Source organism: Octopus sinensis, linkage group LG5 (genome assembly GCF_006345805.1).
Source record: "Octopus sinensis linkage group LG5, ASM634580v1, whole genome shotgun sequence".
NCBI classification, from domain to species: Eukaryota; Metazoa; Mollusca; class Cephalopoda; order Octopoda; family Octopodidae; genus Octopus; species Octopus sinensis.
In genome coordinates, this window is record NC_043001.1 from 64,879,641 (window position 1) to 64,897,045 (window position 17,405).

The 17,405-nt window shown below is 40.4% G+C and overlaps 1 protein-coding gene across 2 annotated transcripts in view; it reads right to left on the reverse strand.

Annotated features, from left to right (window-relative positions):
* LOC115211853 (uridine 5'-monophosphate synthase) overlaps window positions 1-17,405 on the reverse strand; it is a 98,042-nt gene that overhangs the window by 46,567 nt on the left and 34,070 nt on the right. For both annotated transcript variants that reach the window (XM_029780577.2, XM_029780576.2), the window contains 3 exons: window positions 12,677-12,845; window positions 12,174-12,305; window positions 3,577-3,710 (listed from right to left, as the gene is read on the reverse strand). In XM_029780577.2, coding sequence (XP_029636437.1) covers window positions 3,577-3,710; window positions 12,174-12,305; window positions 12,677-12,845 — 435 coding nt within the window. The remainder of the gene's footprint in view (window positions 1-3,576; window positions 3,711-12,173; window positions 12,306-12,676; window positions 12,846-17,405) is intronic.

Genomic DNA, 17,405 nt, shown 5'->3' on the forward strand with positions numbered 1-17,405 from the left:
ATCAAGCAGCGAGTCAGAATTTGAAAGATTTTCTACTGAAGACCTTGATAAATCTAACTCTATGACTGACAAAAAAAAAAGCACGTGGTATTTGATAATGAATCTGATGTTTCATTTTCCAAAAGTGAAAGCAGTGAATCCGAGAGCTCTGTCAGCGATAAAAATGAAATCGCACCTGAATGGAGTGAAAATTTAAAAACTGTTTCTTTCAGTGATTTTTCTGAAGAAACTGGACCAAGCCACAGTCTTTCCCAGGAGAGTAAAGCCTTAGACTATTTCCTTTTACTTTTTCCAATGAGCCTATTTGAAATCATTACGGTAGAAACAAACCGTTACGCTGAATGTAAACAAAGCGAAAAAAAGGATAGTTTGTGGTTTCCCACAACCTTAAATGAAATTAAGGCCTATTTTGCCATAAATATTATTATGGTATCAGAAAGTTACCCAGAATAACAAATTACTGGAGTAGCGATGAGCCCTTTGGAGACGAATATGTATCAAGTATAATGACGAGGACACGATTTTTGAAATTGACTCAGTATTTGCATGTAAGAGACACGAGCAGTACACCAGTACGTGGAGAACCAGGATTTGATCCCTTATTTAAAATAAGACCCCTTATTGACTGTGTTCAAAACACATATAAAACTGTTTATAAACCGGGGAGATGTTTATCAATTGATGAGGGTATGATGGGCTATAAAGGCTGAGTACGTTTTTTGACAGTATATGCCAGGAAAGCCCACAAAATGGGGGATCAAAGTTTGGAAGATTTGCGAATCAAATACCAGTTACTGCTCTGGATTTCAATTCTATACTGGTAAAAGAGACAATTATGTAAGTCAGCATGGCCTAGGGTACGATATGGTCTGGAATTTATCACTTCCATACCATAACCAGGGCCATATATATTATTTTTTGACCGATTTTTCAGTTCGGTCAAACTTGCAGAGAATTTAGATACTGTGGCAACACATACATGTGCTACAGGACTGCCATTGGATATAAAAAAAGCAAAATTTAAAAAAAAGGTGAAATAATTCAACGGCAGAAAGGAAATTTGCGAGCAACCGCATACAGAGATAAGAGGCAGATCAATTTTCTGTCTACCTGTGCACGGCCACATGTGGATGAAAATGGCACGCCATTTGTGAACCTCAATTATAACAGGTATATGGGTGGTGTAGATCGGCTGAATCAGATGATGTCTTACTATCCAGTTGGCAGACCGGGGAATAAACGATGGCGATACCTAGTTTGGTATATAGTAAACATGAGTATTACTAATGCGTTTATACTATATACCAAATCGGGACCGGCTCGAAAGCGATGCGACCATCTGCAGTTCCGAGCAGATGTAGCAACGTAACTAAGAGCTGGTTATTCCTAAAAAAAAATAACTGTAGAGAGAAAAATCAAAGCCTGCCAGAGGGATATCCCTCTGAATTCAGCTGATCTGCATAAATTAGAAAAAATCGAGGGTCGCAAAAGCCTTCATCAAAAAAGGAAAGCTCCTAGTGGAAGGGCTGCTGAAACAACTTTCCAATGTGCATTCTGCAAGGTTGCATTATGTAGAGCAGGGTGCTTTACAAGTTTTCACGATAGGAATATTGTGTGATTTGATTTTATAAATATTTTCAAATTTACTTCGTTTTTATTTTTCTATCTCTTTTACTCTTTTACTTATTTCAGTCATTTGACTGCGGCCATGCTGGAGCACCGCCTTTAATCGAGCAACTCGACCCCGGGACTTATTCTTTTTGTAAGCCCAGTACTTATTCTATCGGTCTCTTTTGCCGAACTGCTAAGTAACGGGGACATAAACACACTAGCATCGGTTGTCAAGCAATGCTAGGGGGACAAACACAGACACACATACATATATACGACAGGCTTCTTTCAGTTTCCGTCTACCAAATCCACTCACATGGCATTGGTTGGCCCGGGGCTATAGCAGAAGACACTTGTCCAAGATACCACGTAGAGGGACTGAACCTGGAAACATGTGGTTGGTTAGCAAGCCACACAGCCACTCCTGCCACACAATACCACACAGCCACTCCTGCGTGTAATTTTAATTTACTTGTTATTTTAATTTACCTGTAAGGTGAGTGACGAAATTTGATTAATTTCTTTTGTAAATCATTATTGTATCTATGTATGTATCTATACATTATTGTATCTGTGTATCTATGTATGTGGGAGAGCTTATTTAATCTAGTTGATGGTGTGTCTATTTTGTTTTCTAGTTTTCTTTACAGACAAATTCTAGTCTTTCGTTTTACTTATACCTTCATGGTACACCTGTCTTTTGTGTGTTTAAATTCACCTGATGAATCGAGTAATGTGCACAACTCTTCTATAGTAAAATTTTGTTGTATACCCAATTGAATAGCTAATAACCCATTTTCTATAGCGATGTTTGAACAATAAAATTCTAATAATTTTATATTTTGCTGAATTTACCTGTATCTACCTGTAATTATGGTATAGAATTAGTTGAGAACCTTTCATTAAATTATCTTCCAAAAATCACATTAATATATTGATAAATAAAAAAGTTATAGTTGTTTAATGAAACCAGACTAAATTTATGATTATGTTAGAAATTAATTGAAACACATAAGGTTGGTCAGAAATATAGTAACGAAAGGGTTAAGATTGTAAATCAGTTTCTTGAGTCAAGTCACAGGACCCCACAGTAATGTCAAAATAATCAGGTCTATCAGTTCTAGTTCACTACTTGCCACTGAATTTGATTATGGGTTTCCTAGTCATTAGTATTACATCAACATCATGTTTAAATAAAGCTGAATTCTTCATCACATTAAGGCCTTATTAAGAAGTATAGAGTTGATGGATGAGTATGAAGAGCTCAGAATAAGACTACAACATGACTGGAATTGCTTTCTATAGATGGATGGAAAATGACGAATATTTTTTCTCATTGTATACTCATTTCCAAATCAGCTTATCAATACAAATGCATTAAACTTATCTACTATTTTTCATTCAAAGTATATGTATTGCTTAATTTTTAAACAATTTTATTTTACAAAATAATTTGATTTATTCTTGAGAACTAAAAACTAAGCAAATATTACTAGTGCTCTTCAACGGCTCCTAACACTACAATCAATTAACATAGGAACAACAAATATTGCTGTTCTTATTTTAAAGTGTTCATTCAAGGCTTCCCTATAGTATGCAGAGCTGGGTGATTTGACAAATTGGACTTAAGCTTCTTGGTTTCAGACAACTAAGAAAATATGATTTTTCTGTTTTGATATCATATCAAACAAACTCTCTAACTTTTCACAAAGAAATACTGTCCCCGTACAGAAAACGGACAACTAACCTACACTCACCAATTTTCTTTAAACTGAAAGTCACAGTCTTTCTCCATCCCTATTATAGTGATTTCTTCTTATATGATCTGTTTTCCCTATCTAACATAAAGTGTTATACTTCAATATTCTCATTGTATCATGTTTTATGTTATTTTAATAAATTATCTGGAAGAATAAGATTTTCAGATCAATAGCAGTTATTTTCTTAAAATTATATGAATCATACCTGTCTTCAAACAAAATAAAGTTGAATTCTTCAGATAATTTAACAAGTTGAGAGATAAAATTCATGTTAAAATCCAGAACAATGTCAATGTGGGTCTTCACAGCACAAATATATGGTGCTATTTTCTCAACTATCTGCAATAAAAGAGAAAAAGATATGAATCTCAAATGATCAGTTTATATCTACAGATATCAAGGAAACCATATAACTAATTTTGGACTTATTACATCAATATCACCCACATTCCAAATTTTGTGCATTTTTTCCTACACTAATATAGGATTAAGAGATCTCATCTAGCTTTCATACTTATTAGTTTAGCTACACTATTTCAGTATAATTTCCTACACAATATTGTTAACAGGATTTGATGATGGAAACTATTAGTGTTAACATGACTTTTAAAATCTTGTATGTCACAAATCTGCCCAAAAAGCTCATGTGTCTGTCAGACCTGTACAACCAGAAATGGCCCAAATAAAAACACTCATGTTTATATCTGTTTAAAAAAAAACTTACTAACTCTTTAATCTAAGAGAGAAAGCTTTAATCCCTTCCTCTACCATATATTTACATTGGCCGCTATCAAAACTGATGTGCATATTACTGAACTTCTGCAATTTATTTTTGGATCGAGTACATTCTTTCTGAAGGAAGTAACTCGGCTTCTTTGTAAATTTCACAATGGATAAGCTGCAAAGAAGTTAAACATTTTTTTGTGCTTGTGTGTTTATGTTTCATCAGCAATTTTGAATTTAACTGCTTTTTAATTATTGCTATGTAATATTGAACAGACACAATATTATATTTAGCACATAGCACTATTTAAATTTATAAAAAAAGAACAAGTATATAACTATAAACAACTGCATTTTTGATAACCCTCCAGATCAACAAAGACCATCTACAGTTGGATGTTATTGAGGAAAAGTTTGTCCAATACAACATGGGAACTCTTATTTTCAACTCTCAAGGAAAGTTACATATGGTTAATAAGGTGTGCCTATCAGATATAGTTGCTAAGATTTTGAAAACATTATGCTCTGTAGGTGATATGTTAAATACTCATGAGTATTCAGGTACTGCAGCAAGATATTAATTCAAAGACTAGCTAAGCAAAATAAAAATCTGCTACATGGGAAAAGAGGATGCACTGGAGAAAGCAATTATAGGGGTCACAATATGATGGACCAAATCTTGAAAGTTTTGAAAGAGCTTTTGGATACTGTTAGTATGGGTAAGATACAGTTTAGATTTGTATAGAGCAACAAAAGCTCAGTATGATTTGGCAAATGGCTTTGCTTTATATGTAAAAGTACTACTTGAGTGTGGTCAATGCCTGTCCCACTGGACTAGCTCCTGTGCCAGTGGTACGTAAAAAGTACCATTCAAGCATGGTTGTTGCCAGTGCTGCCTGATTGGCCCCCATGCTGGTGGCACGTAAAAGGTACTCTGTTGTAGTGGTTGGCGTTAGGAAGGGTATCCAGCTGTAGAAACCTTGCCAGATCAAATTGGAGCCTGGTGCAGCCTCCTGGCTTGCCAGTCCTCAGTCAAACCGTCCAACCCATGCCAGCATGGAAAGTGGACGTTAAATGATGATGATGATGATGATGATGATGCATGGAAAACAAGATAGAAACTCAATACTGCATACTCTGAACAAGCAATGGGAACACAAAAAGTGCAGAGATATCTGGCAGGTTGAGAAATCCCAAACTGTAGCTATCATAGATGTACAAGAGTAAAGAGGTGCATCTATAAAATAAAAACAATTTATTTGGTATAGATGATAGTCTTTATTACTTAAGTGATCTAATTAAGCTAAATCTATCTGTTAATGATAACCTATTTCCACTAAGGTGGTGAGCTGACAGAATCATTAGTACATCAGACATACTGCTTAGTGGCTTTTCATCCGTTTTTATGTTCTGAGTCCAAAATACTCTCCCAAAATTGCTGGCCTTGTCCTAAAATTGGAAACCAATAACTACTTATTTTTATCCTACAATCTGATCAATTATTAATGTGATGACATTTTCTCTAACTAACCCTTTCTCTCTCCCTATGTTTCTCTATGTCCCCCCACTTTCCATAACCATCATCGCCATATATAAAAGAGCGATCGCATTATCGTTAACCCCACTCGCTTCCAAATATCTAAAGAAGAAATACGCACAGATCATGAATGGCTAAAGCTAAGTGACTCTTTCAGCCTCGCTACAACTACCTTCTATCCTTGCACGTATCAACATTATCCTTTCACTATTCTTCGATTACTATCTCATTGTATTGTTCCTCATTCTTTCAGTATTCCCTCATTACCCCGTCTAGCTCAAACATTTTTTTCATTTAGTCTTGTCTCCCGGTTCATAGCCACTCTGATTTTTCAAACCTATTTTCTAGCTCACACGATTAACAGAACCTCTTTGATTTTCAAACCTATTTGCTAGCTCACACAATTAACAGAACCTCTTACTAAGTTACGGTGTTATATTAGTTATCAAATAATGATTATTCCCTCTGATCTTTCAAACCTATTTTCTAGCTCACATGATAAACAGAACCTCTTTCTAGGTATGGACTATTCAGATTGCCTGACGAACTCAGATTTTACCTGTTTTGCCCCAAGTATATATTGGTTATCAAATAATGTTTATCGACAATGCCGTCCCCTACAACTATGCTAGTCAATTTCCTCACACCGCTTTATTCCCACGTGTTCCTCGACCTCCTCTCTCCACCCCTCTCTAACTAACCCTTTCTCTCTCCCTATGTTTCTCAATGCCCCCCCCCTTCCATAACCATCATCGCCATATATAAAAGAGCGATCGCATTATCGTTAACTCCACTCGCTTCCAAATATCTAAAGAAGAAATACGCACAGATCATGAATGGCTAAAGCTAAGTGACTCTTTCAGCCTCGCTACAACTACCTTCTATCCTTGCACGTATCAACATTATCCTTTCACTATTCTTCGATTACTATCTCATTGTATTGTCCCTCATTCTTTCAGTATTCCCTCATTACCCCGTCTAGCTCAAACATTTTTTTCATTTAGTCTTGTCTCCCGGTTCATAGCCACTCTGATTTTTCAAACCTATTTTCTAGCTCACACGATTAACAGAACCTCTTTGATTTTCAAACCTATTTGCTAGCTCACACAATTAACAGAACTTCTTACTAAGTTACGGTGCACCCGCCCTCCCAACCCCTCACGATTAACAGAACCTCTTTGATTTTCAAACCTATTTGCTAGCTCACACGATTAACAGAACCTCTTACTAAGTTACGGTGCACCCGCCCTCCCACCCCCTCCACATATGCCGGAAGTTCCTATTCTTTGCCATCCCGGGGTTGCTTCCCATGAAGACTGCAAATGCTCTTTCACCATCCCTACCCCTAGTCTCGACCTATGTAAGGTAATGTTCATACAGTGCAAAATATGAAAGGCTAGTGTTATGCAGGTTGTACTGAAGGCTACTTTACTACTTCATTACTTGCACATGAATTCTGCCAAATGCGAGCTTTCTTTTCAGGTACACGAAGCTACTGTCCACCATCCCAGGGTCTATAGAGCCCATGCCTCCCACACCCTCAGGGTTGGCACACTGAAAGGTAGGTCTGGTGAGATAGTCGAGATGCTTGAACGGAGATGTGTGGATATATGTTGCATGCAAGAAATAAGGTGGAGAGGAGGATCAGCTAGGTTCCTCACAGGCAAGGAACGCAGGTACAAGATTTTCTGGGCAGGGAACACTGACGGGGTTGGTGGCGTGGGTATACTTATCGCTGAGAAATGGGTAGATAAAGTAATTGAGGTAATCAGAGTATGTGACAGAATACTTAAGATTAGATTAGTGCTTCATCATAGTTTAGCAACCATTATATCAGCCTATGCTCCTCAGTCGGGGCTACCCGATGGACAGAAAGACCGATTCTATGACACTCTTATGCAGACTACCTCGTTGACGAACAACAGAGACCTTCTCTTGGCGTACATGGAGGCTATGGCTATGGCTCCCGCAACGAGGAGGGAACCAGGCTGCTGGAGTTCTGCGATGCAAATAATCTTATGATTTGCAACACTAACTTCAGGAAACCTACCAGCCACCTAGTCACTTACCGATCGGGCCAACATACCAGCCAAATTGACTACGTCCTTGCAAGGCAAAGGGAGAGATGGCTGCTTATAAATACCAAAACCTTCCCAGGCGAAGAATGTACCCCACAACATAGACTGGTAGTTAGTGACTTTAGGATCAGGACTAGGAGGACAACCAGAAGACGACCAATATGGAGAAGAAGGATCTGGAAGCTTAAAGATCCTGCAAATGGACAGAGATTTAGGGACATATTACTTGAAGCCTTTGACGAAGTAGAAGGGGATAGAGCATCACATGGGGTAGAAGACAACTGGACGTTTCTAAGGGACAACCTGCTGAGAGCCACTGACCAGATCTGTGGCTGGTGCAAAGTCCCCTCAAGACCCAAAATAACGTGGTGGTGGAACAATATTGTTGACAGGGCTATTAGACAAAAGAAACAGGCTTGGAAGGACTGGAAGAACAGTGGTAGAAGGGAAGTGTATCAGACTGCCAGAAGGGAAGCTAGGAACAGGTGTATTTAGCCAGAGGGGAAGCAGATAAGAAAAAATTTGCCAATGTTCTGCGCAGTGAGGACCAAAGACTTGAGGTATTTTGCGTTGCAAGACAGTGTGTGAGAGAGAATCGTGATGTGGTAGGAGAGAAGTGTGTTCAGATGGAAGATGATTCACTTGCTCTAAATGAGGATGCAAATAGAGAGGTTTGGAGATGCCACTATGAAAGATTGCTGAATAAAGAAAATGAATGGGATAAAGAGAGTCTGCCGAATGTTGACCCAACAGAGGGACCAGCTATCCGAGTTGATAGTTCCGTGGTAGCTAAGGTAATTAGAAGCATGAAGACAGGGAAAGCCCCAGGCCCATCAGGAATTACTGCAGAGATGCTCAAAATGTCTGGAAGTGTCAGCTATAGCCTAGTCACCCGTATAGTTAATCAGGTGATACACAAAGGAGTCATACTCAATGACTGGTGTAGCAGCATAATAGTCAACTGCTACAAAGGTAAAGGTGACGCCCTAGATACAAATAACTACAGAGCTATCAAGCTGTTGGATCAGGTGATGAAGGTTACGGAGAGGGTCATAGCCCAACTAATTAGAGAGAGAGTTAGTTTAGATGAGATGCAGTTTGGGTTTGTGCCAGGGAAAAGTACCACTGATGCTATATTCCTGGTAAGGCAGCTGCAGGAGAATTACCTAGCCAAAGATAAGCCCCTGTACCTGGCTTTTGTTGACATGGAGAAAGCCTTCGACAGGGTCCCCCGATCCCTTATCTGGTGGTCAATGAGGAAACTAGGGATATATGAATGGTTAGTGAAAGCTGTGCGGTCCATGTATAGGGACGCTGCCAGTAAGGTGAGGGTTGGCAATGAGTACAGTGAAGAATTCCAGGTAGAGGTAGGGGTCCACCAAGGCTCAGTCCTCAGCCCCCTCCTATTTATCATAGTCCTCCAGGCAATAACGGAGGAATTCAAGACAGGATGCCCTTAGGAGCTCCTCTATGCTGATGACCTCGCTCTAATTGCTGAGTCGCTATCAGAACTGGAGGAGAAGTTTCAGGTGTGGAAACAAGGATTAGAATCGAAGGGCCTCAGAGTCAATCTAGCTAAAACCAAAGTCGTAATCAGTAGGAAGGTAGGCAAATCACAAACGCCTTCAGGTAGATGGCCCTGCTCGATCTGTAGAAAAGGTGTAGGTAGAAACTCTATAAGATGCACCAAGTGTAAGCTATGGACACATAAGAGGTGCAGCAATGTCAAAGGAAGGCTAACTAGGAAGATGGTTTTTGTATGTGGCAGATGCTCAGGAACAATAAACACTGAAAATGCTCTGAGACCAACTTCCGTCACTTTCCAGGGAGAAAAACTAGAAATAGTTGATAGTTTCCGTTACCTAGGAGACCAAGTCAGCAGCGGGGGCGGGTGTGCTGAAAGTGTAACTACTAGAGTAAGAATAGCTTGGGCAAAGTTCAGAGAGCCCTTACCTCTGCTGGTGACAAAAGGCCTCTCGCACAGAGTAAAAGGCAGACTGTATGATGCGTGTGTACGAACAGCCATGCTACATGGCAGTGAAACATGGGCTGTGACTGCTGAGGATATGTGTAAGCTCGCAAGAAATGAAGCCAGTATGCTCCGATGGATGTGTAATATCAGTACTCATACTCGGCAGAGTGTAAGTACCTTGAGAGAAAAGATGGACCTAAGAAGCATCAGTTGTGGTGTGCAAGAGAGACGTTTGCACTGGTATGGACATATGGCGAGAATGGATGAAGATAGTTGTGTGAAAAAGTGCCACACCCTAGCGGTTGAGGGAACCTGCGGAAGAGGCTGACCCAGGAAAACCTTGGACGAGGTGGTGAAGCACGACCTTCGAACTTTAGGTCTCACTGAGGAAATGACTAGAGACCGAGACCTCTGGAAGTGTGCTGTGCGCGAGAAGACCCGGCAGGACAAGTGAGTCCATAACCTGTGGCCTTCTACATGGGATGGAGCCAGCCTACGTATGCATACCTTCCCTTCTTGGGACACAAAACTCTACTTGTGAAGACCTGTTGAGGCAAGTGAGGATCAGAATCGAAATCGATCAATGGAAATTGCAGATGTGTTACCAGTGCCGGTGGCATGTAAGAGAACTGTCCGTTCGCAACCGTTGCCAGCGCTACCTCGACTGGCCTCGTGCCGGTGGCACGTAAAAAGTACCATCCGTTCGTGTCTATTGCCAGCCTGGCCTGGCCCCCGTGCCGGTGGCACATAAAAAGCACCATCCGTTCGTGGCCGTTTGCCAGCTCTGTCTGGCACCTGTGCGGGTGGCACGTAAAAAGCACCCACTACACTCACAGAGTGGTTGGCGTTAGGAAGGGCATCCAGCCGTAGAAACACTGCCAGATCTGATTGGGCCTGATGAAGCCTTCTAGCTTCACAGACCCCAGTCGAACCGTCCAACCCATGCTAGCATGGAAAACGGACGCTAAACGATGATGATGATGATGATTTTGTAGTTGCAATTATGGGAACTGTTCAGATAGTCTTGCATGTTAACCCATTTGTTACTAACCCGGCCATACCCGGCTGAAAAATTTTTTGGTTTATGTTACCAACTTGGCCGCGAGAACCTGTTGTTATTTAAATGTAAATTTGAACCCAAATCTCGTTGGTACATTTGTTAAAACATGCGATTTCACTTTGTAAATAGTTGGCTTATAGTATCCGACATTGCTTGACGTGATATCTCAACTTAGTGAATTTTGGGAGATTTTTTTCCACATTTTTTCGGCATCGATTTTTCTTCAACTTTGAAAATGGATAGGAGTTTCATGTTATCAAGCATTGATTCTGAATTTAAAGCTTTTCCAATGGAAAATAGGGAGATATCGAGAAAAAGAATGCATGAGGTCTTAAAGCACGTGGTGTACTAAATAATGAATAGGATTTTTTTTTATCCGAAAATGAGAGCGATTCTGAAGAAACAAATCGGCGATTTTACATCGGAATGAAGTAAAAAACTTTTAAAATGTTTTTATTAGCAATTTTTCTGAGGAGATAGAGTTTATCTATAGTCTTTCTTAGGAAACGAAACCATTAGACTTTATTTTTTTCAGTATGCTTGTTTGGAGCGATCACTGTGGAAGCAAACTGTTTCGCAGATTGTAAACAAACACAAAATGGGGGATCAAAGTTTGGAAATTTGTGAAGCTAAATACTGGGTACTGTTTTGGATTTAGTTTTTATACAGGGAAGCTAATGTTAGTCAGCATGGCTTAGGGTACGATGTGGTCTGGTAGTTATTGTTTGAAGCGATCAATGCGGAAACAAAATTACGCAGAATGTAAACAAACACAAAATGGGGCTTCAAATTTCGGAAAATTTGTGAAGCGTGGGTACTGCGTGGATTTAGTTTTTATACAAGGAAAATAATGTTAGTCAGCATGGCCTAGGGAACGATGTGGTCTGGAATTTATCACTTCCATACCATAACCAGGGCCGTATATTATTTTTTGACCGATTTCTTTAGTTCGGTCAAACTTGCGGTGGATTCCAGTATTTCACTTTATTCCACCTTTATGATACACCTGTTGTGCATTAAATCCAACTGATAATCTAGTGATGTGCACAATTCTTCTTTATCAAAATTTTGTTGCATACCCATTTGAATATTAGCTGATGATTCATTTTCTATGGTAATGTTTAAACAAAATTTGAATATTTTTACCTTTTGCTCGATTTACCTGTAATTGAAGTCACTTTGAGGCAAAAGTTAGGCAATAGAATTGATTAAGAACCCTTTCTTTAATTATGCTCCAAATATCACATTAATATGTTGATAAGTAAAAAAGTTAGTTATTTAATGAAACAAACCTAAATTCATGATTATTTTAGAATTTAATTGAAACTCATGAGGGGGGTATTTTGGTCAGAAATATAGTAACGAAAGGGTTAATGAGATAATAGAGCTTTTAAATTCTTTAAACATAATGAAACATTTTGTATTTCCTCACCTCAAGTATCTTTGCACAACTTGTGAAATCAACAGAAAGGATTAGGTTAGTTTGTTTTTTTGCCATGATAGTAAACAATCTTTTAGCAACAGGATGACTGCATAACTCTGCTCGCTGTTGAAAGTTTAAAGTCTGAAATACCAAATTGTAGATCTTTTTCTTAAATTGTGGGGATACAATAGATTGATTAGGAAAATTAACAACATGGACAATATAATAGGAAAGCTGGGAATGTATATACTAAAATATATTTTAACAGAAAAAAAAACAAAAGTTAATTCAGAAAAATTCTCTATTTTCTTAAAATGACCTCATTTTCATCAAAATTATCACTGGGAATATAATTAATCAAAATGTATATCAACATTATTCACTGTCCTGATTAAATGCAATATGTAACAAACGTTTTATGTTATCATTTAGTGAGCTAAATGATAGATATTAATAAGAGATGTAGTAACAAATATATATATGTGATATAGCAACAAATATAAAAACCATACCTGTTGTGAGATTCGAGGAAGTTTAGCCTCAGTTTCTTCATCTTTTAACTTTAGGAAATTATGTCCTGTTTGGTTCATAGTAATGAACTGGCTTACATTTAAAACTGTTTCAGTAGATATCTTGTTATTTTCACTTAAAATTTCAAGAAACTGTTTCAGAGTGAACAGGCTTCAATAAACAAAAATATTTTGAATAGGTTAAAATGCATTTGTAAGATTCAAATATTTGGATAAATGAAGGAAGAACTGTGAATGGCTCAGGAACTAGACCTAATCTTCAAGATTGTATATCTCCCCATAAAGATAGCTGTGATGGTAGCAGCATCAGCTGGTGCCACCACAACCATTGTCATCATTTTAATGTCTATTTTCCCATGCTTGCATGGATTAGACAGAATTTGTTGAAACAAATTTCCTATGGTTGCATACCCTGCCCGCTTCCAAGAAACAGATCAGACATGTTTCCATGGAAGAGTAGAAACCGTTCTGTTGTTTGTATGATAATCATTTAGAACTTCCATGTGAGGTCAAGTCAAGGAGATACAAATACACATCTATATATACAGATGTAGGCATGGCTATGTAGTTATGAAGGTTGCTTCCCAACCATCTGAGTTCCACATTCAATCCTACTGCATGACACCTTGGGCAAATGTCTTCTACTATAGCACTAGGTTGACCAAAGCCTGTGAGCATATTTGGTGGATGGAAACTGAGAGAAGCCTGCCATGAGTGTGTGTGAGTGTGTTTGTGCTTCCCTTTCTTGACACTGTATGACAATTTTAAACAAATGTCACTGTCAGTGTCATTCCCTTCCAATCTTCCCTGAAATTATATCCAATCACGGGAAAATGTATTGCTTGAAAGAAATGAGTTGGTGACACAAAAAGCATCTGGCTGTAGGAAGTCTGCCTCAATCAGTTCCATGAAGCATAGTAAACAAGGATGTTAAAACATGATGATACACACATATATCAGTTTATAGGAAGCATGTAGATCATGGTCAATAGGTTGCTAGCATCCAGCATACAATTGGCTAGTGTAAAATACTCAATAAAATATATTAATTAAAGTATATTTCATCCTATCACAAAATTTTGGAGTAATTTTAACAAGATGACAACTGCTACACAACTCAAAACCAATAGCAACATTTGTTACATAGAAATTCAGGAATAGACAATGTCCTTTAGACTTCGAATATAAGATTAAAAATGTAATTTACAAGTGCAAAGTTACATCAGAAGACAAAGAGTATTTCTAGATAGGTGCTAGCTCACATTTCATTAAACAAAGAATGGCTAAGCATGAAAATTCTTTCAGTTATAGGAACAAAAAAAATTATACTAGACTAAGTAAATGAATTTGCTAGCCTTTGACGAAATAGAAGGGGATATAGCTTCACATGGGGTAGAAGACAACTGGAGATCTCTAAGGGACAACCTGCTGAGAGCCACCGACCAGATCTGTGGTTGGTGCAAAGTCCCCTCAAGACCCAAAATAACGTGGTGGTGGAACAATATTGTTGACAGGGCTATTAGACAAAAGAAACAGGCTTGGAAGGACTGGAAGAACAGTGGTAGAAGGGAAGTGTATCAGACTGCCAGAAGGGAAGCTAGGAACAGGTGTATTTAGCCAGAGGGGAAGCAGATAAGAAAAAATTTGCCAATGTTCTACGCAGTGAGGACCAAAGACTTGAGGTATTTCGTGTTGCAAGGCAGTGTGTGAGAGAGAATCGTGATGTGGTAGGAGAGAAATGTGTTCGCATGGATGATGGTTCACTTGCGCTAAATGAGGATGCAAAGAGAGAGGTTTGGAGACGCCACTATGAAAGGTTGCTGAATAAAGAAAATGAATGGGATAAAGAGAGTCTGCCGAATGTCGACCCAACAGAGGGACCAGCTATCCGAGTTGACAGTTCCTTGGTAGTTAAGGCAATAAGAGGCATGAAGACAGGGAAAGCCCCAGGCCCATCAGGAATTACTGCAGAGATGCTCAAAATATCTGGTGGTGTCGGCTATAGCCTAGTCACCCGTATAGTTAACCAGGTGATACACGAAGGAGTTATTCCCAATGACTGGTGTAGCAGTATAATAGTCAACTGCTACAAAGGTAAAGGTGACGCCCTAGATACAAATAACTAGAGCTATCAGGCTGTTGGATCAGGTAATGAAGGTTACGGAGAGGGTCATAGCCCAACTAATTAGAGAGAGAGTTAGTTTAGATGAGATGCATTTTGGGTTCGTACCAGGGAAAAGTACCACTGATGCTATATTTCTAGTAAGACAGTTGCAGGAGAAATACCTAGCCAAAGATAAGCCCCTGTGCCTGGCCTTTGTTGACATGGAGAAAGCCTTCAACAGGGTTCCCCGATCCCTTATCTGGTGGTCAATGAGGAAACTAGGGATAGCTGAATGGTTAGTGAGAGCTATGCGAGCCATGTACAGGGACGCTGCTAGTAAGGTGAGGGTTGGCAACGAGTACAGTGAAGAATTCAGGGTAGAGGTTGGGGTCCACCAAGGTTCAGTTCTCAGCCCCCTCCTATTTATCATAGTCCTCCAGGCAATAACGGAGGAATTCAAGACAGGATGCCCTTGGGAGCTCCTCTATGCTGATGACCTCACTCTAATTGCTGAGTCACTATCAGAACTGGAGGAGAAGTTTCAGGTGTGGAAGCAAGGGTTAGAATCGAAGGGCCTTAGAGTCAACCTAGCTAAAACCAAAGTCCTAATAAGTAGGAAGGTAGACAAGTCACAAACGCCTTCAGGTAGATGGCCCTGCTCGATCTGTAGAAAAGGCGTAGGTAGAAACTCTATAAGATGCACCAAGTGTAAGCTATGGACACATAAGAGGTGCAGCAATGTCAAAGGAAGGCTAACTAGGAAAATAGTTTTTGTATGTGGCATATGCTCAGGAGCAATAAACACTGAAAATGTGCAGAGACCAACTTCCGCCACATTCCAGGGAGAAAAACTAGAAATAGTTGATAGCTTCCGTTACCTAGGTATATATATATATATATAGCGGGAAGGTTTACGAAAAAGAACAAAAGACGAAGGCAGGTGGAGTACAAACAAACAATTGTCTTAGTATGCCGCTCAGGAATAGAAATAAAACAAGTCTTTTACATTTTGAGCCTATGCTCTTCGACAGAAAGATACACAGAAAAGAAACAAGGAGAGAAAATAAATGCGTGTAGGAGCTAACGATGCAACATGGCGTTCTGATTTCAGGCAGAAGTCAGAGATCAGAGGTCAGACGTTAGACGCTAGAGGGATAGTAGGGGAGATAACAGGGTCAAGTGACTTCGCCCCAACATGAAGGTGCGTGTGTGTATAAGAGAGTATGTATGTGCGTGTGAAAGAGGGCTGGTGGTCTGGACTTGTGTATGTATGTATGTGTGGGTATGGAGATATGGGGATGGGTGGTGTGTTGTGATGTGATGTGTAATGTGGGTGTTGTACTGTGGGTGGTATGTTGTGATGTGTAATGTCGTATAGTGTAGTGTAGTGTGGTGATGTTGTGGGGAGGTGGGGGAGAGTGGGGAAATCCCATGTGGGGTGCGCGTTCGGCTGGGGGTTGTGGGGAGTGAGAGGGGGAGGGGGAGGGGGAGGGGGAGGGGAGAAGGAAGGAGAGAAGGAGGAAGGGAAAGGAGGGGAGAGGGAGAGCAGAGAGAAAGAGAGAAGGGGAAGAGGGAAGAAGAAAGAAGAGGGAAAAAGGGAAAGAAGGGAAGAGGAGGGAAAGAGAGTATGGGTGAAAAGATGAAGGACTGAAGAGAAGTAGGAGTCAGGGGGAGGTTAGATGAAAGGGGTGGGGTGGGGGGAGAGTTGAGACCAAAAGGCGTAAAAGAGCGAAGAGAGAAGATTAATCCCTGCTCAGGGCGCAAGCGGGAATCCGGATGGCCTCTGTGCAAGGACAATCCAAACACAGACAGGTATTGCAAGGAGTGACCAGTGGAGCGGAAATGGCGTGAGACCGGTGTGTCATTAGCAAGGCGGATGTTTCGGAGGTGTCCCGCGAACCGGTCAGCCAAGCGGCGTCCCGTTTGTCCGATGTACACGGAATGGCAGAGAGAGCAGGAGATGCAACAGATGATATTGCTGGAGGTGCAGGTGAAGGAGTCAATGATGCGATAGGGTTGATGATGGGTGCCGGTGAGGAGGGTGGTGTTGGAGAGGTATGGGCAAGTGCAGCAACGTGGGCGGGAGCAGGGGAATGAGCCAGGTTGGAAGGTAAGGTCAGGGAAGAAGCTGTGGACCAAGAGGTCTCGTAGGTTATGGGCTCGTTTAAAGGAGGGGAGGGGTCAGTTAGGGAAGAGGTGTAAAGTGGACGGGTCGGACTGGAGATGCTGGAAAGCTCGAAGAATGGTGCGTTGGAGAGGTAGGGTTGTGGGGTGGTAAGTGAGGGGAAAAGGGATGCGGGAGACTGCAGGGCGGGTTTGGAGGGAGAGAGCAGATGCACGGTCTACGGAATGTGCTCTGGCAAGGGCGGTGTGGATAGTGGTGAGGGGGTATCCACGTAGGATGAAGTGGCGAGCCATGAGTTGAGACTGAGTCTCAAAGTCATGGTCGTCACTACAGAGCCTACGTAGACGGAGGAATTGGGAATAGGGGATGGAAAGCTTGGTGTGTTTGGGGTGGGAGGAAGAGAAGTTTAGGTATGAGTGTGAGTCTGTGTGTTTGTAGTGAATGGAGGTGGTAAGAGTGGAGTGAAGAATGCTGACCAAAAT